The sequence below is a fragment of the Myotis daubentonii genome, chromosome 2, assembly GCF_963259705.1.
Source record: "Myotis daubentonii chromosome 2, mMyoDau2.1, whole genome shotgun sequence".
NCBI lineage: Eukaryota > Metazoa > Chordata > Mammalia > Chiroptera > Vespertilionidae > Myotis > Myotis daubentonii.
The window spans coordinates 175,098,253-175,114,576 of record NC_081841.1 but is presented as its reverse complement, the minus strand read 5'-3'; the positions used below and the strand labels follow the sequence as shown (position 1 = coordinate 175,114,576).

General features: G+C 39.1%; 1 protein-coding gene across 1 annotated transcript in view; it reads right to left on the bottom strand.

Annotated features, from left to right (window-relative positions):
* The window catches only part of GPC5 (glypican 5), a 654,824-nt gene that overhangs the window by 360,405 nt on the left and 278,095 nt on the right, over nucleotides 1-16,324 (bottom strand). Inside the window, exon 4 of the mRNA XM_059681213.1 lies at nucleotides 6,444-6,577. Coding sequence (XP_059537196.1) covers nucleotides 6,444-6,577 — 134 coding nt within the window. The remainder of the gene's footprint in view (nucleotides 1-6,443; nucleotides 6,578-16,324) is intronic.

The following is a 16,324-nucleotide window of genomic DNA, read 5'->3' as shown; positions in this document are numbered from 1 at the left end:
CAAATAGTTGAGGCCATCTCTTCTCTCAGCACAAGGAGTGTGTAATGTTACTTTAATATTCTATGGATTAGATTTAGTTTCAGATGTTTCATAAAATGGTAATTAATTTTTCCATGAATATCTAGAAAGTAAGAGGAAACTCAGTTTGTAAAAACTTTATTTTTAATATTGGTTTTAAGAAAACTCAGTTTGTAAAATCTTTATTTTTTAATATTGGTCAAATTACTTTTCAATGCACAAAATTTTGCATGCTTTTGTTTATGAACTTTTCCTGGGAAGTTTTTTTATCAAATTCTCAGTGGGATACGTGACCCGCAAAGTTAGGCACCACTAGCCTAAACTTTTGCCATATGTGTGCTCAGCCTTCTGGCATTCCTTCTTCCTGTGTGCCTGGTTTTTGACCCGCGGAGGTCCTGCTCTTCATTATTCATGTAAATTTTGATGCTGGCCTGCCCGGGAGCTTACATTTCCTCAGTCCTGCTCTGACCGGGCCTCTCACCCCTAACCAAAGCCTGGCCTTGTCCTGCCCTGCCCTCGGTGCCCTCACTACCACCACTCACTAAGCACTGGTTTCAATTAAACAGAAATGGGAACATGACCTTTATTTTAGTAAATTAAACTTACAGATAATAAATAACAATGGCACCTCAAAGAGGCCTTAACTTCCTTTTAGGAAATAAATTGGAAATTGCTTTCTCCAATCGTATAAATGGTATTACATTTTCCTCAAAGAGATAACTTTTCCCTGACCTTTGGACTTTTTCATTCACTGAGGATGTACATTCACAATTCATCGCTAAGCCCAGTATATCAATACTGGTTTTCCATGTAAACAAACATAGACACCCAAGGACATGCATCAGGAGTATTGTCTTAAATAAGGTTTAACTATGTAGCTATACATTCTTGCATTTTTAAGCTAAACTAATCAAATTTAATATGAACCTAGTCTATCTATCTTAGCAATAATCCTAAATAATATTGTATTCTTCATTCAGTCTATGTTTAAATTTTTTTCTGCTTCACTAATTATTTTTAACCACTTCACTGTGTTCTTTTGTGATATACAGGGGACCAATTTATGTGCTTCCATAGGCTGTGACATCCTGAACTGAACTATGTCCTGTCTCATTCCTAGCCTTATACCACACACTTCCAAGTGTCCTCTTTAGTTCCCCACTCTCAATAAATGAAAGTGTCCATGTTCTATGCCATTAAAATTCTATGTGGTTAAAACACTCAAATCAAGAATTAATAAACACATTAAAATAATATGAAGCTGCCTGATGAAACAATATTCCTAATGAAGTCCCCAAATGAAATTAATTAAAAAAAACACATAAAACAACTTAAATTATATTTTGCTTCAAACATTAAAAACCCAACATTTCTAAAAATTCTCCTTTTCCCACCTCCACATAAAAATCCTCTCTGATATTAAACAAATATCTTACTTTTACCACGTACCTAAGACAGTCTCCGTTACCTCAATACACACCTGTGCATGCAGCCAATCCCCTTAATTGGTGCATTCTTAAATGAGAAGCTTGGCTGATTGGAAGGCTTGCTGGAGAACAGATGGGGCACTGGTGTTGAGACTCTCTGTCTTAATTTATTGTCCTGGGGTTTTCCTAATTACCCACTTAATTGGCACAGCCACGCCACTTTGAAATAATAATGTACAGCTAATTATCACCGATTTAAGCTTGCTAATGGCTTATTCTTACCAGCTAACTTCAAGAAATCAAGCAGAGAGAGGAACTGCCACAGGGAAATCACTGTGCCTGGGCTGGTTTCGACAGCCATAGGACTGCTGTCCTCTATAAAGGCGCGGATTTGGTTCCTGCACCAAAAGGCTAACCAGCGATGCTTTGCTGGATGTGTAAAGGAGAGATAGCTTTTCCTTGCCTTTCTCAACTTTTGGAGATCTTTGTAACCGGTGTGTATCCACTCAAAGCTTTCAATTAGCTAATTACATGTATGTTGCATACATTTTTTAAAAAATAGTGTAGAAGAATGTCTACAATCACATCTCCAAAATATAATCAAGACAATTCAATGCTTTGGTTTGGCCCCCCTCCTTCCAAGCTAAAAGATCTACTCCACGAGCAAGTTTAGCACAACTCTTAGATCCAGGGACAGACTTGATTGAGGGAAATTTCCTTCTTCAAACATTAGAAATAAAGCAAGGAAAATGCAGTGCACTACACAGAAGGGCTCTCTATAAAATGAATTTAGAAGGAGGGGAGGAGAGGATATACAAACAAAATGTGGGGCGTTCTTTGTAATTTTTTAGAAGCTTGGGAAGTATAGAGAAATATCTATCATTAGGATAAGATACCATACTTCTGCTTTAGTTTACAATTATTTTGCACTTACTGCCCTGCCCTCAGTGCAGGTACTTTTTCAAAGATCTCCAGGTCAGGTTCCCTAGAAGCAGTGCCTGAGATGGGAATTTGGATGCAGTCAATTTCATGGAGCGACTGCTCTTAAGAGAAAGGTCATGAGGGAAGCCAGGGAGAGTGGCAGGAAGACATGAGGCAGGGATGTGGTCTCAGCTTCAGGCAGACTCCACCGGGAGCGCTGAAGCATGAAACCATCACGTCTTTGGTCCCATCACCTACAGTAAAAAACAAGCCTTTCTTCCCATGCCAGCCATGTGAGATGCTTCCAAGGGGTGAGGCAGGTGGGAGTTTGGCCCCTCCCCCAGGATGAGATGGTGCTGCAGACAGTCTCTAGGATGACCTCCAACAATCTTGCCTTCCATGCCCTTGTGTAGTCCCCATCCACACTGAGCAGACAGGCCTGTGTGACCTACAGAATACTGCAGAGATGACAGTGGGAGACTTCTGAAGCTAGATTATGAAAGGCGCTGTAGACTCAGCCTTGCTCTCTCTTGGATTGCCTGTCCCGCGGGAAACAAGCCTCAACATTGAGAGGAAACTCAAGCAGTCCTATGAAGAGGTCACTGTGACAAGAAAGCAAGGCCTCCTGCCAACAGCCGTGTGAGTGACCCCTCCTGGGAAATGATAATCCGTCCCTCTGAGGCCTCTATCCTGGCTGACAACCTGACAGCCGTCTCCCTAGGGACCCGCGTCAAAATCCTATAGCTAAGCAGCCCCCACACTCCTGACCCCCGGAAAATGCATAATAAATGCTTATTGTCGCTTTTAAGCCACTCGCTTGGGAATGATTTGTTAGGCAGCAGTTGGAAACAGATCAGATGGCTCCTGTCTGTTGAGGACAGTTCCCCAGAGCAGAGGGCAGCCGGGAGTGACCAGCAGCCAGGAGGCAGGTAGGAGGACCAGGAGAAGGGAGTCGAGCAGGGCCCCCCGCAGCATCTACTACCTTAGTTACCTCTCATGGTAAGTGTTTCCACTAAACCTCCCCTGCTATTTACAGAGTGTCATGTCATGAACTTCATTGTGGCCTGGACATCTGTTCTTTTAAATATGGTGTGACTGGCAACAACTTAGAAGTCTAGATCTATTAAAAATATTCTTTAAAAGATGACAATATGTTCAGACAAAAAAAGCTGTGAGAATTCATCACTAGTAATAAGTAATAAAAGTTATACTAAAGCTAAAATAAAATGATTCATGATGGATACATGGAACTAGGAAAATAAAAGAGCACCAAAAAGAATGAAAATATATGAAGAATTGTACATAAATAGGGACTACTGGTATTTCAAAAGAACAACAACAATGTCTTCGGGCTTCTTAAAATGTTGGATGAAGTAAGATCTGTTGACAAAACAGTACAAAATATAGGAAGAGAGTAATAGAGTGAAACTATTTTAAGATTCTTACATTGTTTAATAAAGTGGCAAGAGTTCTAATTTAAAATATATGGTAAAACTAAAAATGCATATTTTGATCTCTATGATAGCCATTAAAAAGTAATAAACACGCCTTGGCTGGTGTGTTCAGTGGTTAGAAAACTGGCCTGCTCACTGAATGGTCCCAGGTTAGATTCCTGGTCAAGGGCATATACCTGAATTTTGGATTTGATGCGGCCCCAATTGGGGCACATGTGGGAGGCAACCAATGTGTTTCTCTCACATTGATGTTTCTTTCTCAAACACCCTCTCCCTCCCTCCCTTCTACACTCTCTAGAAATCAATAAATATTCTTGGGTGATATTAATGCAACAACAAAAGGAAAAAAAAAAGATCATAAAGCTTTAAGGATAAAAAGAATAATAAATACCAAAATACCTGTTAAACTCAAAAGAAGGCAAGAAAGGATAAATAATTAAGCTCCATTCAGGAGTGGCAGTAAAAAATCTGTAAAAATTGCTCAGCCTGTGTGGCTCAGTGCTTGAGCACTGACCTATGAACCAGGAGGTTACAGCACATGCAAGGTCAGGGCACATGCCCAGGTTGTAGGCTCAGTCCCCAGTAAGGGGCGTTTCAGGATACTCTTTCATCTCTGCTATTTCTATCTCTTTCTCCCTCTCCCTGCCTCTCTGAAATCAATAAAAGATATATTTTAAAGAACTGTAAAAAATGAAATACTTACGTGGGCTCATTTGTAGTATCGATGGTTGTTCATTTTGTGGGGCATGAGACTGTTCTGTGATAGGTCTATCCTGATTTGTAGGCAATGGCTAATGATGGCCCTCTGGCCAAGGGCATAGAAATAATGAGTTTGAAAGATTGGTGACAAAGTGGTCTACCTGATGGCCAGAGAAGATAGTAATAAAACTGTCCACTCATTTGAGCCCCACATTATTACTGAGACATTTTGTAACATTTCACCGCATTGGCTTAGTTTTGCTAGTGAATAAACCATGTTAAGTGTTGGGCTTTGTTTTGGTTTTCCAGGAATTTGATTATTTTGGTAGTGAAACAGGCATGACCTTTAAGCTGGGTTTTATTATTAAAAACACCCCATCCAAAGCATACTAATTCATCAAACACGAGACATAGTTGCTGATCACCATAGATGTTTAGAGAGAAAAAGGACAGGTATTTTGCACGTAACATATTAATTCTTTTTTGTAGTAGCAAATAGTCAGCAATAACCCAGATCTTATCCAAAACTTATAGCCCATCTGAGGAGAGACTGGGACAATTTAGGAGCACCCTCCAAAGGAAAGAAACAAATTACAGAGAGTAAGCTATGTAAAATATTGAATGATCCCTAAGGTATTATTAGAAATAATTATTTGAATTAATAAATGAATATAAAACTGTGAATTTTAGTTAATACAAAACATGCACTGAGAATCTAGTATTTGCCAGGGCATACACTGGTCATCTGAACACAAAATTAAATAATAGTTTCCTCCAGTTTTAAGAGTTTTTCAGTAACTGCCCATTATGTAGCAAAGGGATACTAATGAAGGTTGATTTAACATGTGAAATAATCTACACTAATAAAAGAGAAGAATGCAAATTGGTGTCACTCCGCTATGCCCACCAGCCAATCAGGATGCGTATGCAAATTACCCCACCATAGATGGTGGGTTAATTTGCATATGCAGGCATGGAGCAAAGTCTGAAGAAGACTGAAGACGACTGAAGACTGAAGAGGCTTGGCTTCTCCACTGCAGCTGGAGTGGAGAAGCCAAGCCTCGCTGCTGCAGCCCAAGCAGAGAAGCCAAGCCTTGCCTCTGTGGCCAGACCAAAGGTCTGGTTCCTGAGGAAAACTGGTGCTGGCCGCCAGGGGAAGGAAGGTCTATTGCACGAATCTTTGTGCAACGGGCCTCTAGTGATGGGTATAATGGTAGAAGTGTGAGTTAGGAGAGCAAGCCACTCAATGTTGGATCATTTTGAATCGACAGATAGCCATTTTCAGTATTCCAGGTAAAAGGTATAAAAATGTCTTTATATCAATCTCTTTATTAGCAGAGTCTTAACCTCTAGTTAAGACTCACATATATACTCTTTTGGTCTTATATTGATCTATACAGTAGCCAGTAGCTACATAGAATATTGACCAACACTAATTAAAATGAAATAAATTAAAACTTCAATCCTCAATCTCACTAGCTACATTTACATTTTTTTATATTTTATTGTGATAAGAATACTTACCAGGAGATATACCCTGTTAACAAATTTACTAGTGTACATAACAATACTGTTGACCATAGGGAGGGGGAAATGGGGAGTCGCTAATCAACGTGCATAAAGCGTCAGTTCAGCAAGAGGAGTAAGCCATAGAGATCTGCTGAGCAACGTTTTAAGGGCATGGTGATCACATGTGCCCAGGGCCTGCCATATTTATTATAGAAAATGCCCCTTTCACAGAAAGTTTTATTGACCTCAAAAGTTGCAGCTATGTTCCTCATTAATGGAATAAGAAGGAACCATTGGATTTTAAAGGTTTCCTCAACAGTGTATTTTGTTCTACTTAATTGAATACATTCTATTCTGTTGTAAAATTAATGGCTTACTTTCTTTTCTCTTTCTGGTTGTAAAACAAATGTCTTACTTTCTTCTGTTGGCAAGCGTCTCTTCACCATTTCTTGTAGAGATCTTCATTCTAAGCTTCTCTTTACTCCCATCGAAAGAACAACGAGGGCTTTCGGTGGGTGTTCTGATTGGATGACCACAGATCTTATTTACCTTTCAATAGAAAAATATATAGAAAAGACAGTTAGAAACTGTGCTTCTGCCTTTCTGAGAACGGCATGGTCAGAGTACAAAACAATGACATGTTCTTACTTACCCCTCAATGTTAATTTTCAAGACGTATACTATTTGTCAATTTTTCACTGGGGGAATCAAACTATATGGCAACTGTGACAAATGGATGCTATACACATTTATATAGTTTGTATGTATACATGTGCAAAATACATAAATATCAATGAGCATGCAAAATCAGTCAGAGAACTATATTAATAAACTTGTCTGCTGGTATAAATAAGGTTACTTAACCAAAGTGGATATTATTTATGGTTTATATTCATATGTATGACTAATCACATACTTGTACTGATTTTTCAAATGAAAAAAATGCTATTGAATATGTGGTCCATTTCTAAATTAGTTCTAAGGGTAGTTTTCTTCATAAGGTCATTTCTTAGAAATGACAATGAATATGCTTATATGAAGATCTCATTTTGTGCTAGCTCTATATCTTATTCCTCAATTAGGTTTGATTTTAAGGTTGTTATAATCCTCTTTTAAAAAATCATTAATCCAATTGGAAAATTCATTGTTTTGTACATACTTATTTAGCAAAGATCTTTTGTATAATTTACAAATTATTATTGAAAAATTGAGTCAATAATCGGAGGCATTACAATTTAAAGCATCAAAAAGACTCATTGATACTTTACTCAATTAAAGAGGCAGAGTAGTATAATTAGAAATATATAAAAGCATTGCCTTGGAATCAGGAGTCTTTGGTTAGTATCCTCACTTTTTTTCCTTCAGTGCTGAGATCTTGAAAACAGGGGCAGAACTTCTTTGAACTTGATACCATATAGGTAAAATTAAACTTTTAGAGTAAATTATCCCAAAGTTCCTTAAAGTTCTAAATTTCTTTGATTTCCCATGCAATGAGCATTAAAATCTTATGCACCAAGTTATCTTTTTAACCCATATTTATTTTGTTTCTAGTATTTGCAAAGAATATGTATGAGGTATTATCTATAATAATAGAAGTGCAATATGCTAATTAGACCAGACAGCCAAACGACCTTCTGGATGTCCTCCCGGACATCCTTCCAGATGACCTTCTGGATGAAGCCGGGGCTGCGAGGGCCAACGCAAGCCACCACAGCCACAAGGGCTGAGGCAAGCTGCAGCGGCTTCGAGGGCCAAGCCCCTTGCATGAATTTCATGCATCAGGCCTCTAGTCTATATATATAAAAGCCTAAGCGACCAAATGACCGTTCAACTGGTCACTATGATGTGCACTGACCACCAGGGGGCAGATGCTCAACACAGGCGCTGCCCCCTGGTGGTCAGTGCACTGCTACAACCAACTTCCCATGGCCAGCCAACCTCCCACAGTCCTTCCCCCCGGCTGGCCAGCCCTGATCGGCCCTGATCAGCCCTGATCGGCCCCTATCACCGGCCAAGCTGAGGGACTCCACCCGTGCACAAATTCGGGCCTCTAGTAAAAGATAAAAGATCAGAAACTAGCTTATTTCACTTAGCATAATGCTCTCCAGTTTCATCCATGCTGTTGCAAATGGTAAGAATTCCTTCTTTTTTACAGCAGCATAGTATTCCATCGTGTTGATGTACCACAGTTTTCTAATCCATTCATTTGCTGATGGGCACTTAGGCTGTTTCCAGATCTTAGCTATGGTAGGAGGATTGGGGGTGGGTGGGTAAGAGATCAACCGAAGGACTTGTATGCATGCATATAAGCATAACCAATGGACATAAGACACTGGGAGGCTAGGGGAAGGTCAAGGGGAGAAAATAAAAAGAAGACATATATAATACTCTTTGTAATACTTTAAGCAATAAAACAATTTAAAAAAAAAAGAAAAAAAAAAGATCAGAAACTAAAATTTCCCCCTAAAAGAGCTGACAATTCAGATGGAAAGGAAAAAAAAAATTCCTTCCAAATATCAAAATGCCAGTTGTGTGTATCAAAAAAGTGGGGCACACAAGGTGTTATGACATCTGGAGAAAGGTGGGATCATTTCTAGTTCAGGGTGATGGTGAAGAAAAACATCAGGAAAGACTGCTGTGGGAAAGACTGCTCCATCGGGATGAGACTTGGAGCAGCCACTTGGCCTCAATATGTTGAGGTTTATTTCAATTCAACCAAATTATAAATGTATAAATATCCATTGCATCTCTGTTCTGTTAGATACTAGAGATACATACACTACACATGAATAAAGTGTCGCTGGGATACACAGTTAAGAGGAAAGCCAGACATTTAATATACTAGTAGTACTTGCGATACAACATGACAAGAGCAATCAAGAAATACACAGAAGTAACCCTGCAACACTTAAAAACAGACAGATTAACTTTATTTGGGGTGCTCAGGAAAGAGCTTCAGGAGGTCATGTCTAAACAGCAGTTAAAAGATGAAATAAAAAAATAGGATATGGAAAGGGAGTGTGAAGAAAAACCGCAGTCACAAATTTGAAGCTATAGCACACACTCACACACACAGAACTTAGAGGAGAAATCGAGCATAATACTGTGAGAAGGAGCAAGAGGCTCAGTCTCAGCCCACACTGGGAAGCAGTGAGACCTGAAAAAAAAAATGAATTGGGAATTTCTCAGATGGACAAAGCAGGAAAAAATTCCAAGAGAGAGTGAAAAAGCAAAGAGGTGTACAACCTAATATGTTCAAGTAGAACAAAAAGTACATAATGAAAGATGGTGGTACAACAAGAGTTAAGACATTAAAATGCCATGATAAGTATGATGATGGTTGTTAACTAGACTTATTGTGGTGATCATTCTGCAATACATACAAATATTGAATCATTATGGTGTACACCTGAAACTAATATAATGTTAAATGTCAATTATATCTCAATATTTGAAAAAGCCATGACTTGGATACCATGCAAAAAAAAAAAAAGAAAGAGAGAGAGAGAGAGAGAGAGAGAGAGAGAGAGAGAGAGAGAGAGAGAGAGAGAGAGAGAAAGTAAAAGAAAGAAAGAAAGAAAGAAAGAAAGAAAGAAAGAAAGAAAGAAAGAAAGAAAGAAAAGAGAGAGAGAGAGAGAGAGAGAGAGAGAGAGAGAGAGAGAGAGAGAGAGAGAGAGAAAGGAAGGAAGGAAGGAAGGAAGGAAGGAAGGAAGGAAGGAAGGAAGGAAGGAAGGAAGGAAGGAAGGAAGGAAGGAAGGAAATTTGCTTTGGCAAATGAAGAACAAACAAAAGTTCCCAAGCAGGAAAGTGGTAGCTTAAGATTTCCACAAGAGAGAGATCTTTACAACAGGAGTATGCAGGGAGGGAGTTCAACAGCATGGATGGACCTGGAGAGCATTATGCTAAGTGAAATATGCTGGTAAGAGAAAGATAAATATCACATGCCTCACTCATTTGTGGAATATAATGAACAACATAAACTGATGAACAAAAATAGAGCCAGAGTCATAGAAGCATGGAACAGTCAGCCATGGGCAAACTACGGCCCGCGGGCCAGATCCGGCCCATTTGAAATGAATAAAACTATTGAAATACAAGACCGTACCCTTTTATGTAATGATGTTTACTTTGAATTTATATTAGTTCACACAAACACTCCATCCATGCTTTTGTTCCGGCCCTTCGGTCCAGTTTAAGAACCCATTGCGGCCCTTGAGTCAAAAAGTTTGCCCACCCCTGGCCCAACCTAAGACGGAAGGTGGAAGGGTGGGGGGAGTGGAAGGGGCAGTTGTAAGAGATCAACCAAAGGACTTGTATGCATGCATATGAGCATAACCAATGGACACACACAGCAGGGGGGTGAGGGCATGTGCTGGGGGGTTGGAATGGCTGGGGAGAGATCAATGGGGGGAAAAGGAGACTCCTGAAATACTTTACCTGCGGTTCTCAACCTGTGGGTTGCGACCCCTTTGGCGGTCAAAGGACCCTTTCACAGGGGTCGCCTAAGACCATCCTGCATAACAGATACATTATGATTCATAACAGTAGCAACATTACAGTTATGAAGAAGCAACGAAAATAATTTTATGGTTGGGTCACAACATGAGGAACTATATTTAAAGGGCCAGAAAGTTGAGAACTACTGCTTTAAACAATAAAGAATTTAAATAAAAATAAAATAAAATCTTATATAGTATTTGAATAAAGAAAACTTTTGGAGAAAAAAAGAAAAGAAAAGAGGTTCCTGCAAGAAACACTGGAGAACTGCTGAGCCCAAGGGCAGTGACAGAATAGATGAAAAGGAAGAAGCAGATATAAGTGCACAGGAGGAAGAGGTAGTGGCATGGAGATTGACTAGATATATCATGTTGTCAGAACAATGAATAATGATGAAAAATCCTGAGAGGTAAGTGCAAGAAAACATAAGGCTGACAGAGAAAATAAATAAAAATTCAGTTTGTCTGGCATGAAGGATAATAGCAAAAGAAAATTCTGTTTGCATGGTAGGTTGAAGTAAGATCTTCAAGCTAAGAAGTTTTATTTATTAGGCAAAAGCCTCTGCCAGCTGTTGGATGGAAAAGTAAAATACTAGAGCTGATATTTAGCAAGTGAATACGACAGCGCTTTATAAGCAGAACTAGAGAGAGAGAGATACCTATTACAGGCAGGTAGATTAACACACCCCTAAAGTAGTCCTATGAAAAGAAAATTTTATTCTGAACTATAGTAGTGACACTGCCTGTGAAGAGATACTGTGTGGCTCAGCTGGTAGAGCATCATCCTGAGCACCGAAACATCATCAATTCAATTCCACTCAAGGGCACATGCCCAGGTTACGGGCTTGATCCCCAGTAGGTGGTGTGCAGTGAAATGAACTATTAAGCTGTAAGAAGACATAAAGAACACTTAAATACTTATTACTAAGTAAAACAAGCTAAGATGAAAAACCTACATTTTGTATGATACCAACTATATGACATTCTGAACAAGGCAAAATCATGGAGATAGTAAAAAGATCAGTTGTTGTCAGGGGTGGGGATGGGGGGGAAATGAATAGGCAGAGCACAGACGATCTGTGGTGTAGAGCAGTGAAACTATTCTGTAGGATACTATACTGGTGGATACATGTCTTTATACATTTGTCCAAACCCATAGAATGTACCAAAAATGAACTATGGGCTGTGAGTGATAATGATGCGTCAATCAATGTAGGTTCATCAATCCTAAGAAATGTATCACTCTGGTGGAGGATACTGATAATGGGGGAGGGCTATGTGTGTGGGGAGGTGGGGGCAAAGGCTAGATGGGAAATCCTTGTACTTTCAGCTCAATTTTAATGTGAACCTAAAACTGATCTAAAAAAATAAAGTCTATTTTGAAAAAGAAACTCAACAGAGTTTAGCAAATTACTGAAAGTGAGAAGCTAAGGAAGTATAAGGCCAAGGTGTTAAAAGGCTCCAAGTGAATTTGCAGTCATTGAAGCTGAAAAATAGTGAGAGTAGACTGTAAATATATTAGCAAGGTGCTAAAATAGTCATAAAAAAGGAGGAAAGTATCTTCATTGTCAACAACTCCTAGTAACAAGAACCAAGGAAAGATGATATAAGTTGACAGTGGAAATGTCAATAGTCAGATTATTTAGTGAAGCTACAGGAAATTTAGAAATAAAAGAAGAGTAAAAGGAAAACACTGCAGTCATGGTCCAATGTGACTAGCCATGGGCTCTAGACAAGTTACAGAACTTCTTTGAATGCCAGCTTTCTCGTCCTTGAAACTTGAGAGAATAAAGCACTTTGCAGTTATGAGTTAAGGGAAATCCTATGTCACCCAATCCCTTCCATGCAGACCTATGACCATATCTGCTACTAAACATGTTTCCCTGGAAGGCAGAGGGAGAGCTGAACATGCCTTATAAGATCTTTATTCCCTAAACATAGTGGTTGCTTAAAAATAAATTATATAAACTTATAATTAAATAAGTTTTATTTAAGAATAAAAGAAAAGATCTATATTTCCATTATCATCTTTTAACTTACTTAACTTATTTTTACAAATACAAAAGAAAATATACAAGACATAGAGATAAGTTATGTTTGATTCTATCCAAAGGTACAAGCACATATAGCAGATTCCAATAAATACAAATAAATTTCAAAGCCCTTCTATTTGTTGACTCGCTATCAGGGAGCTCTACTTCACACTTGACTGAAAAGGAATGGAAAACCATCTGTTACTGGCATATTAGCCTTGCACCTTAGCTCCCCTGAGGTGAGCTGATGTGGGTGGCACATTTCAATAACTAGCACCTTCTTGCTATTGATAAAACCCTCACACTTAACTTTGACAGTTTTTCATCTTTGACTTATACTGCAATTTCCTCCTTTTTCTCCTCCCTGGTCTCAACCGTTCTCCCCTGCAATCAGTCTGAAGTGTCTTGGAAAAAAAAATATATTTTCCTCCCTAATGCTTATCTGCTCCAGCTATAAATTCCATCTCTGGCTTCCCACTGATTCTCAAGTTGCCATCTCACCTTGAAATGACTCCTTCAGTTGCTCCAAACTCATATCATTTCTCCCACTCTGATCATATTTTGGTTCCAACAACTTCTTGTCACTTAGTATCCAAAAGTATAAACTTCTCTTAGAGCCTCTGTGTGTCTATTCACTCAGTCTTACTCAAATCTTGAAAGCTTTTAGCTAACAATCCCAAAAAGCTTTGTAAAGAACACTCTTTAGTTTATTTTCACTGGATTCCCATAATCACAACCTCCATTTATTTGGCAACAGTTTTTTAAAATGTTTATTAATAATAAAAATTGGGAAAAAATGTTGAGACTATTATTAATTAAAAATCAAGAAATGTGGCGGTATTATGAGTGTTTATTAAGCAATCCGGATCAGAGAATAAGGCAAAGGTGGGCTCTACATCACCGTGTATGTAGGTTGTTTTTCTACAGGCCATAGTTAGGAGGTTTGGTGTCTGTTAGACAGGCATGAGCAGAGCAAGGATGACGGGCCAAGTATAGAAGCTCACTAGGGCAGAAAGCCCTGGACGCCTGGCAACAGCAAAACTAGGAAAAGAACCTTATCCCCAGGGTAACCTACCCTCCCCTATCATATCACGGGCCATATTGTTTGAACCCCTGATCTTTCAGATCACTGGTCAGGAGGTTGAGACCCCCCTGACCATTCCCTCCCTAAAGATAGCACCTGGGCTTCAGTTGTATTTCAGCTCCAGGCCCAGAAAAGCAGCAAAACCAGAGAAGTGACAGCGTGGCTGCCTCAGGACCAGCTACATCGACTAATGACCCCTGCTGGCACCAAACAATCAGTGGAGACCAGGACCCTCAGAGAGCACACCTGGAAAGCTGATGCATATTCTCTTAAGACCCTCCCCTGAGACCTCCCCTAAGTTTTCCACCTGCAAGAGACAGATAAATATGCTCAGGACAAAGGACCCAGTGCATGCTCTCCCTCCAAGGAGCATGCCCCTGGCATTCCCTTCCCCCTTTTCTTTCCCCACAGACATTGTATCCCCTAACCTCTAAGGGACCCCATGAGACTTGCAACCAGGGAAGCAATGGGTAGCAACAGCTCATCCTGGACTAACCTCCTGACCCTGTTTCCAAGGCCCCCTTTTCTCTGACTTCCCAGTGAGCCAAGGCAGCCCAGCCTGGGCTCTCCTGTTGCTTCTTCTATGCCCTTCCTTGTTTCACTCTCCTAAGTATACTTTTGCTGCCACCATGGACCCAATACCCTTTGACTCAGTGCTGTGTAGCCCTTCACTTCAGATATCCCCACCCCCCACTCCCTTTTCCTTAAATAAATTCAATTTTTCTTTATTCACCTTCTGAGATTGTTATTTAGCCTGACTGTGCACCACCGACTTTAATCTTCCAGTGTCAAAATGAGAGGTGATTAGAACAAATTACATAAGGAATGACTCTACACGTATGCTTGAGGAAAATACTACTACTACTACTACTACTACTACTAATGATAATGATGATAATAGATAAAAGTAAAGAACAGGGTAGTTTTTTGGGTTTGGTTTTGTTAGTCCTCACCTGAGGATATTTTTTCCATTGATTTTTAGAGTGAGTAGAAGGGAGGGGGAGAGAGACCCATCGATTGGCATGCGCCCAGACTAGCATCCCTAGTATCAAGCTTACAACTGAGGTACGGGTCCTTTACCAGAACCAAACGCAGGACCCTTCAGTCCAGGGGGTTTTGTCCACTGAGACAAACCAGCTATGGCAAGAACAGAGTAGTTTGTGTTCAAATGTTCTGTGTTCCATTATATTAAAAGCTACTTTTAAACTACCTGGAGGAAACATACCGTTGGCAGTGTTTCCAGTTATTAACAAGTGAGTTTATTTACCGTCTCTTGCCCTTACTGTCTCATTCTCTATGATTCTCAAAAATACTTTGCAAAAGAGGTGGTTGGTGTTAGGCGTAAAATCTGTAACCACGAATCAGAATAAGACTAACTTTTCCAGACACACATAAAATCCATGATCTTTACTTTATTCTATTGAGAACTTTGGAAAGTAGGTTGGGACAAATGACAGGGTGAGGGGTGCTTAAGTGCCAGGTTCATGAAGTTTACACTTCATTTTGAAGAGTATGTAATATATTTATTCATGATTAGCAAGCAAGGGAATGGCATGATCAGAGCCTTGTTTTAAGAAGACCGAGTAGACAAAGACATTTCCCATTGGTAAGACAAAAGAATATTAGAATAAACTCAAAAAGAACCCATGAAACCAGAGAGAAAGGGGAAGAGAAAGCTCTTTTAATGAGTAAATTGAATGGGATTTGGCTACTGGTTGATTCACTATAAGAGGCAAGAAAGAAAGAGCTAAAGCTGTTAGCAGTTTTGAATCTTGTAATCAATGTGTGTAAAGGCACAATAACTGATATGTAGAAGACAGAAGATGGAATAAATTTACTGTTTTGGTTTATCTGTTCCTTTTATCTCATTTAGAACTTTGATTTGGAGGGAAGACTAAAAGGTAATTTTAAATGATGGGTTGGAGATAAAAAAAAAGTTAATAATTAGAATCACCTGCATGAAGCCAATAGATAAAGCCCTGAAATGGAGGAAATTATAAAATGTATATAGAATAAAAAAGATCAGAAAGAAAATCTTTCAGAGGCAGGGGAAGAAGAACTCAGATAAAAAAAATAAGAACAAAGAAGAGGAACTAAAAACAAGGAAGAAGAGAAGGGAGAGATAAAGGGAACAAAAGGAAAGAAAGAAGGAAAGAAGGATTTTAAACTAATAGAGCTGGAAGTTATAGAGAAGATATTTGAAAACCAAAGCAGGAAAATATCTTTGCTAAGACTACATCTAGTCAGTGGAAGAGTCTATTTACTTTTGTTTTTTGTTTTGATGGTGTGTTAACAGTAGCATTTATCTCTTGGCAATTCATTTGATTTGTTTATGAATACATATATTCCTCAGCATTAGGAAAGTGAATTACAACTAGACATCTGCTGTCATCAGCATAGCCCTGCTTAATTTTAAACAAACCCATTGGTGTGAGTCTTTTTTTTTTTCTTCTTTTAAAAATAACTTGCTGTATTGACCGAGAAAAGAATGTATGTATGTATGTGCTCAGGGTGTTATTTTTATTTTTTTAATCTTTTTTTTTAGTTATTGATTAAGGTATTACATATGTGTCCTTATCCCCCCCGTTGCCTCCTCCAACCCCCACTCATGCCCTCACCCCCCTGGTGTCTGTGTCCATTGGTTAGGCTTATATGCATGCATACAAGTCCTTTGGTTGATCTC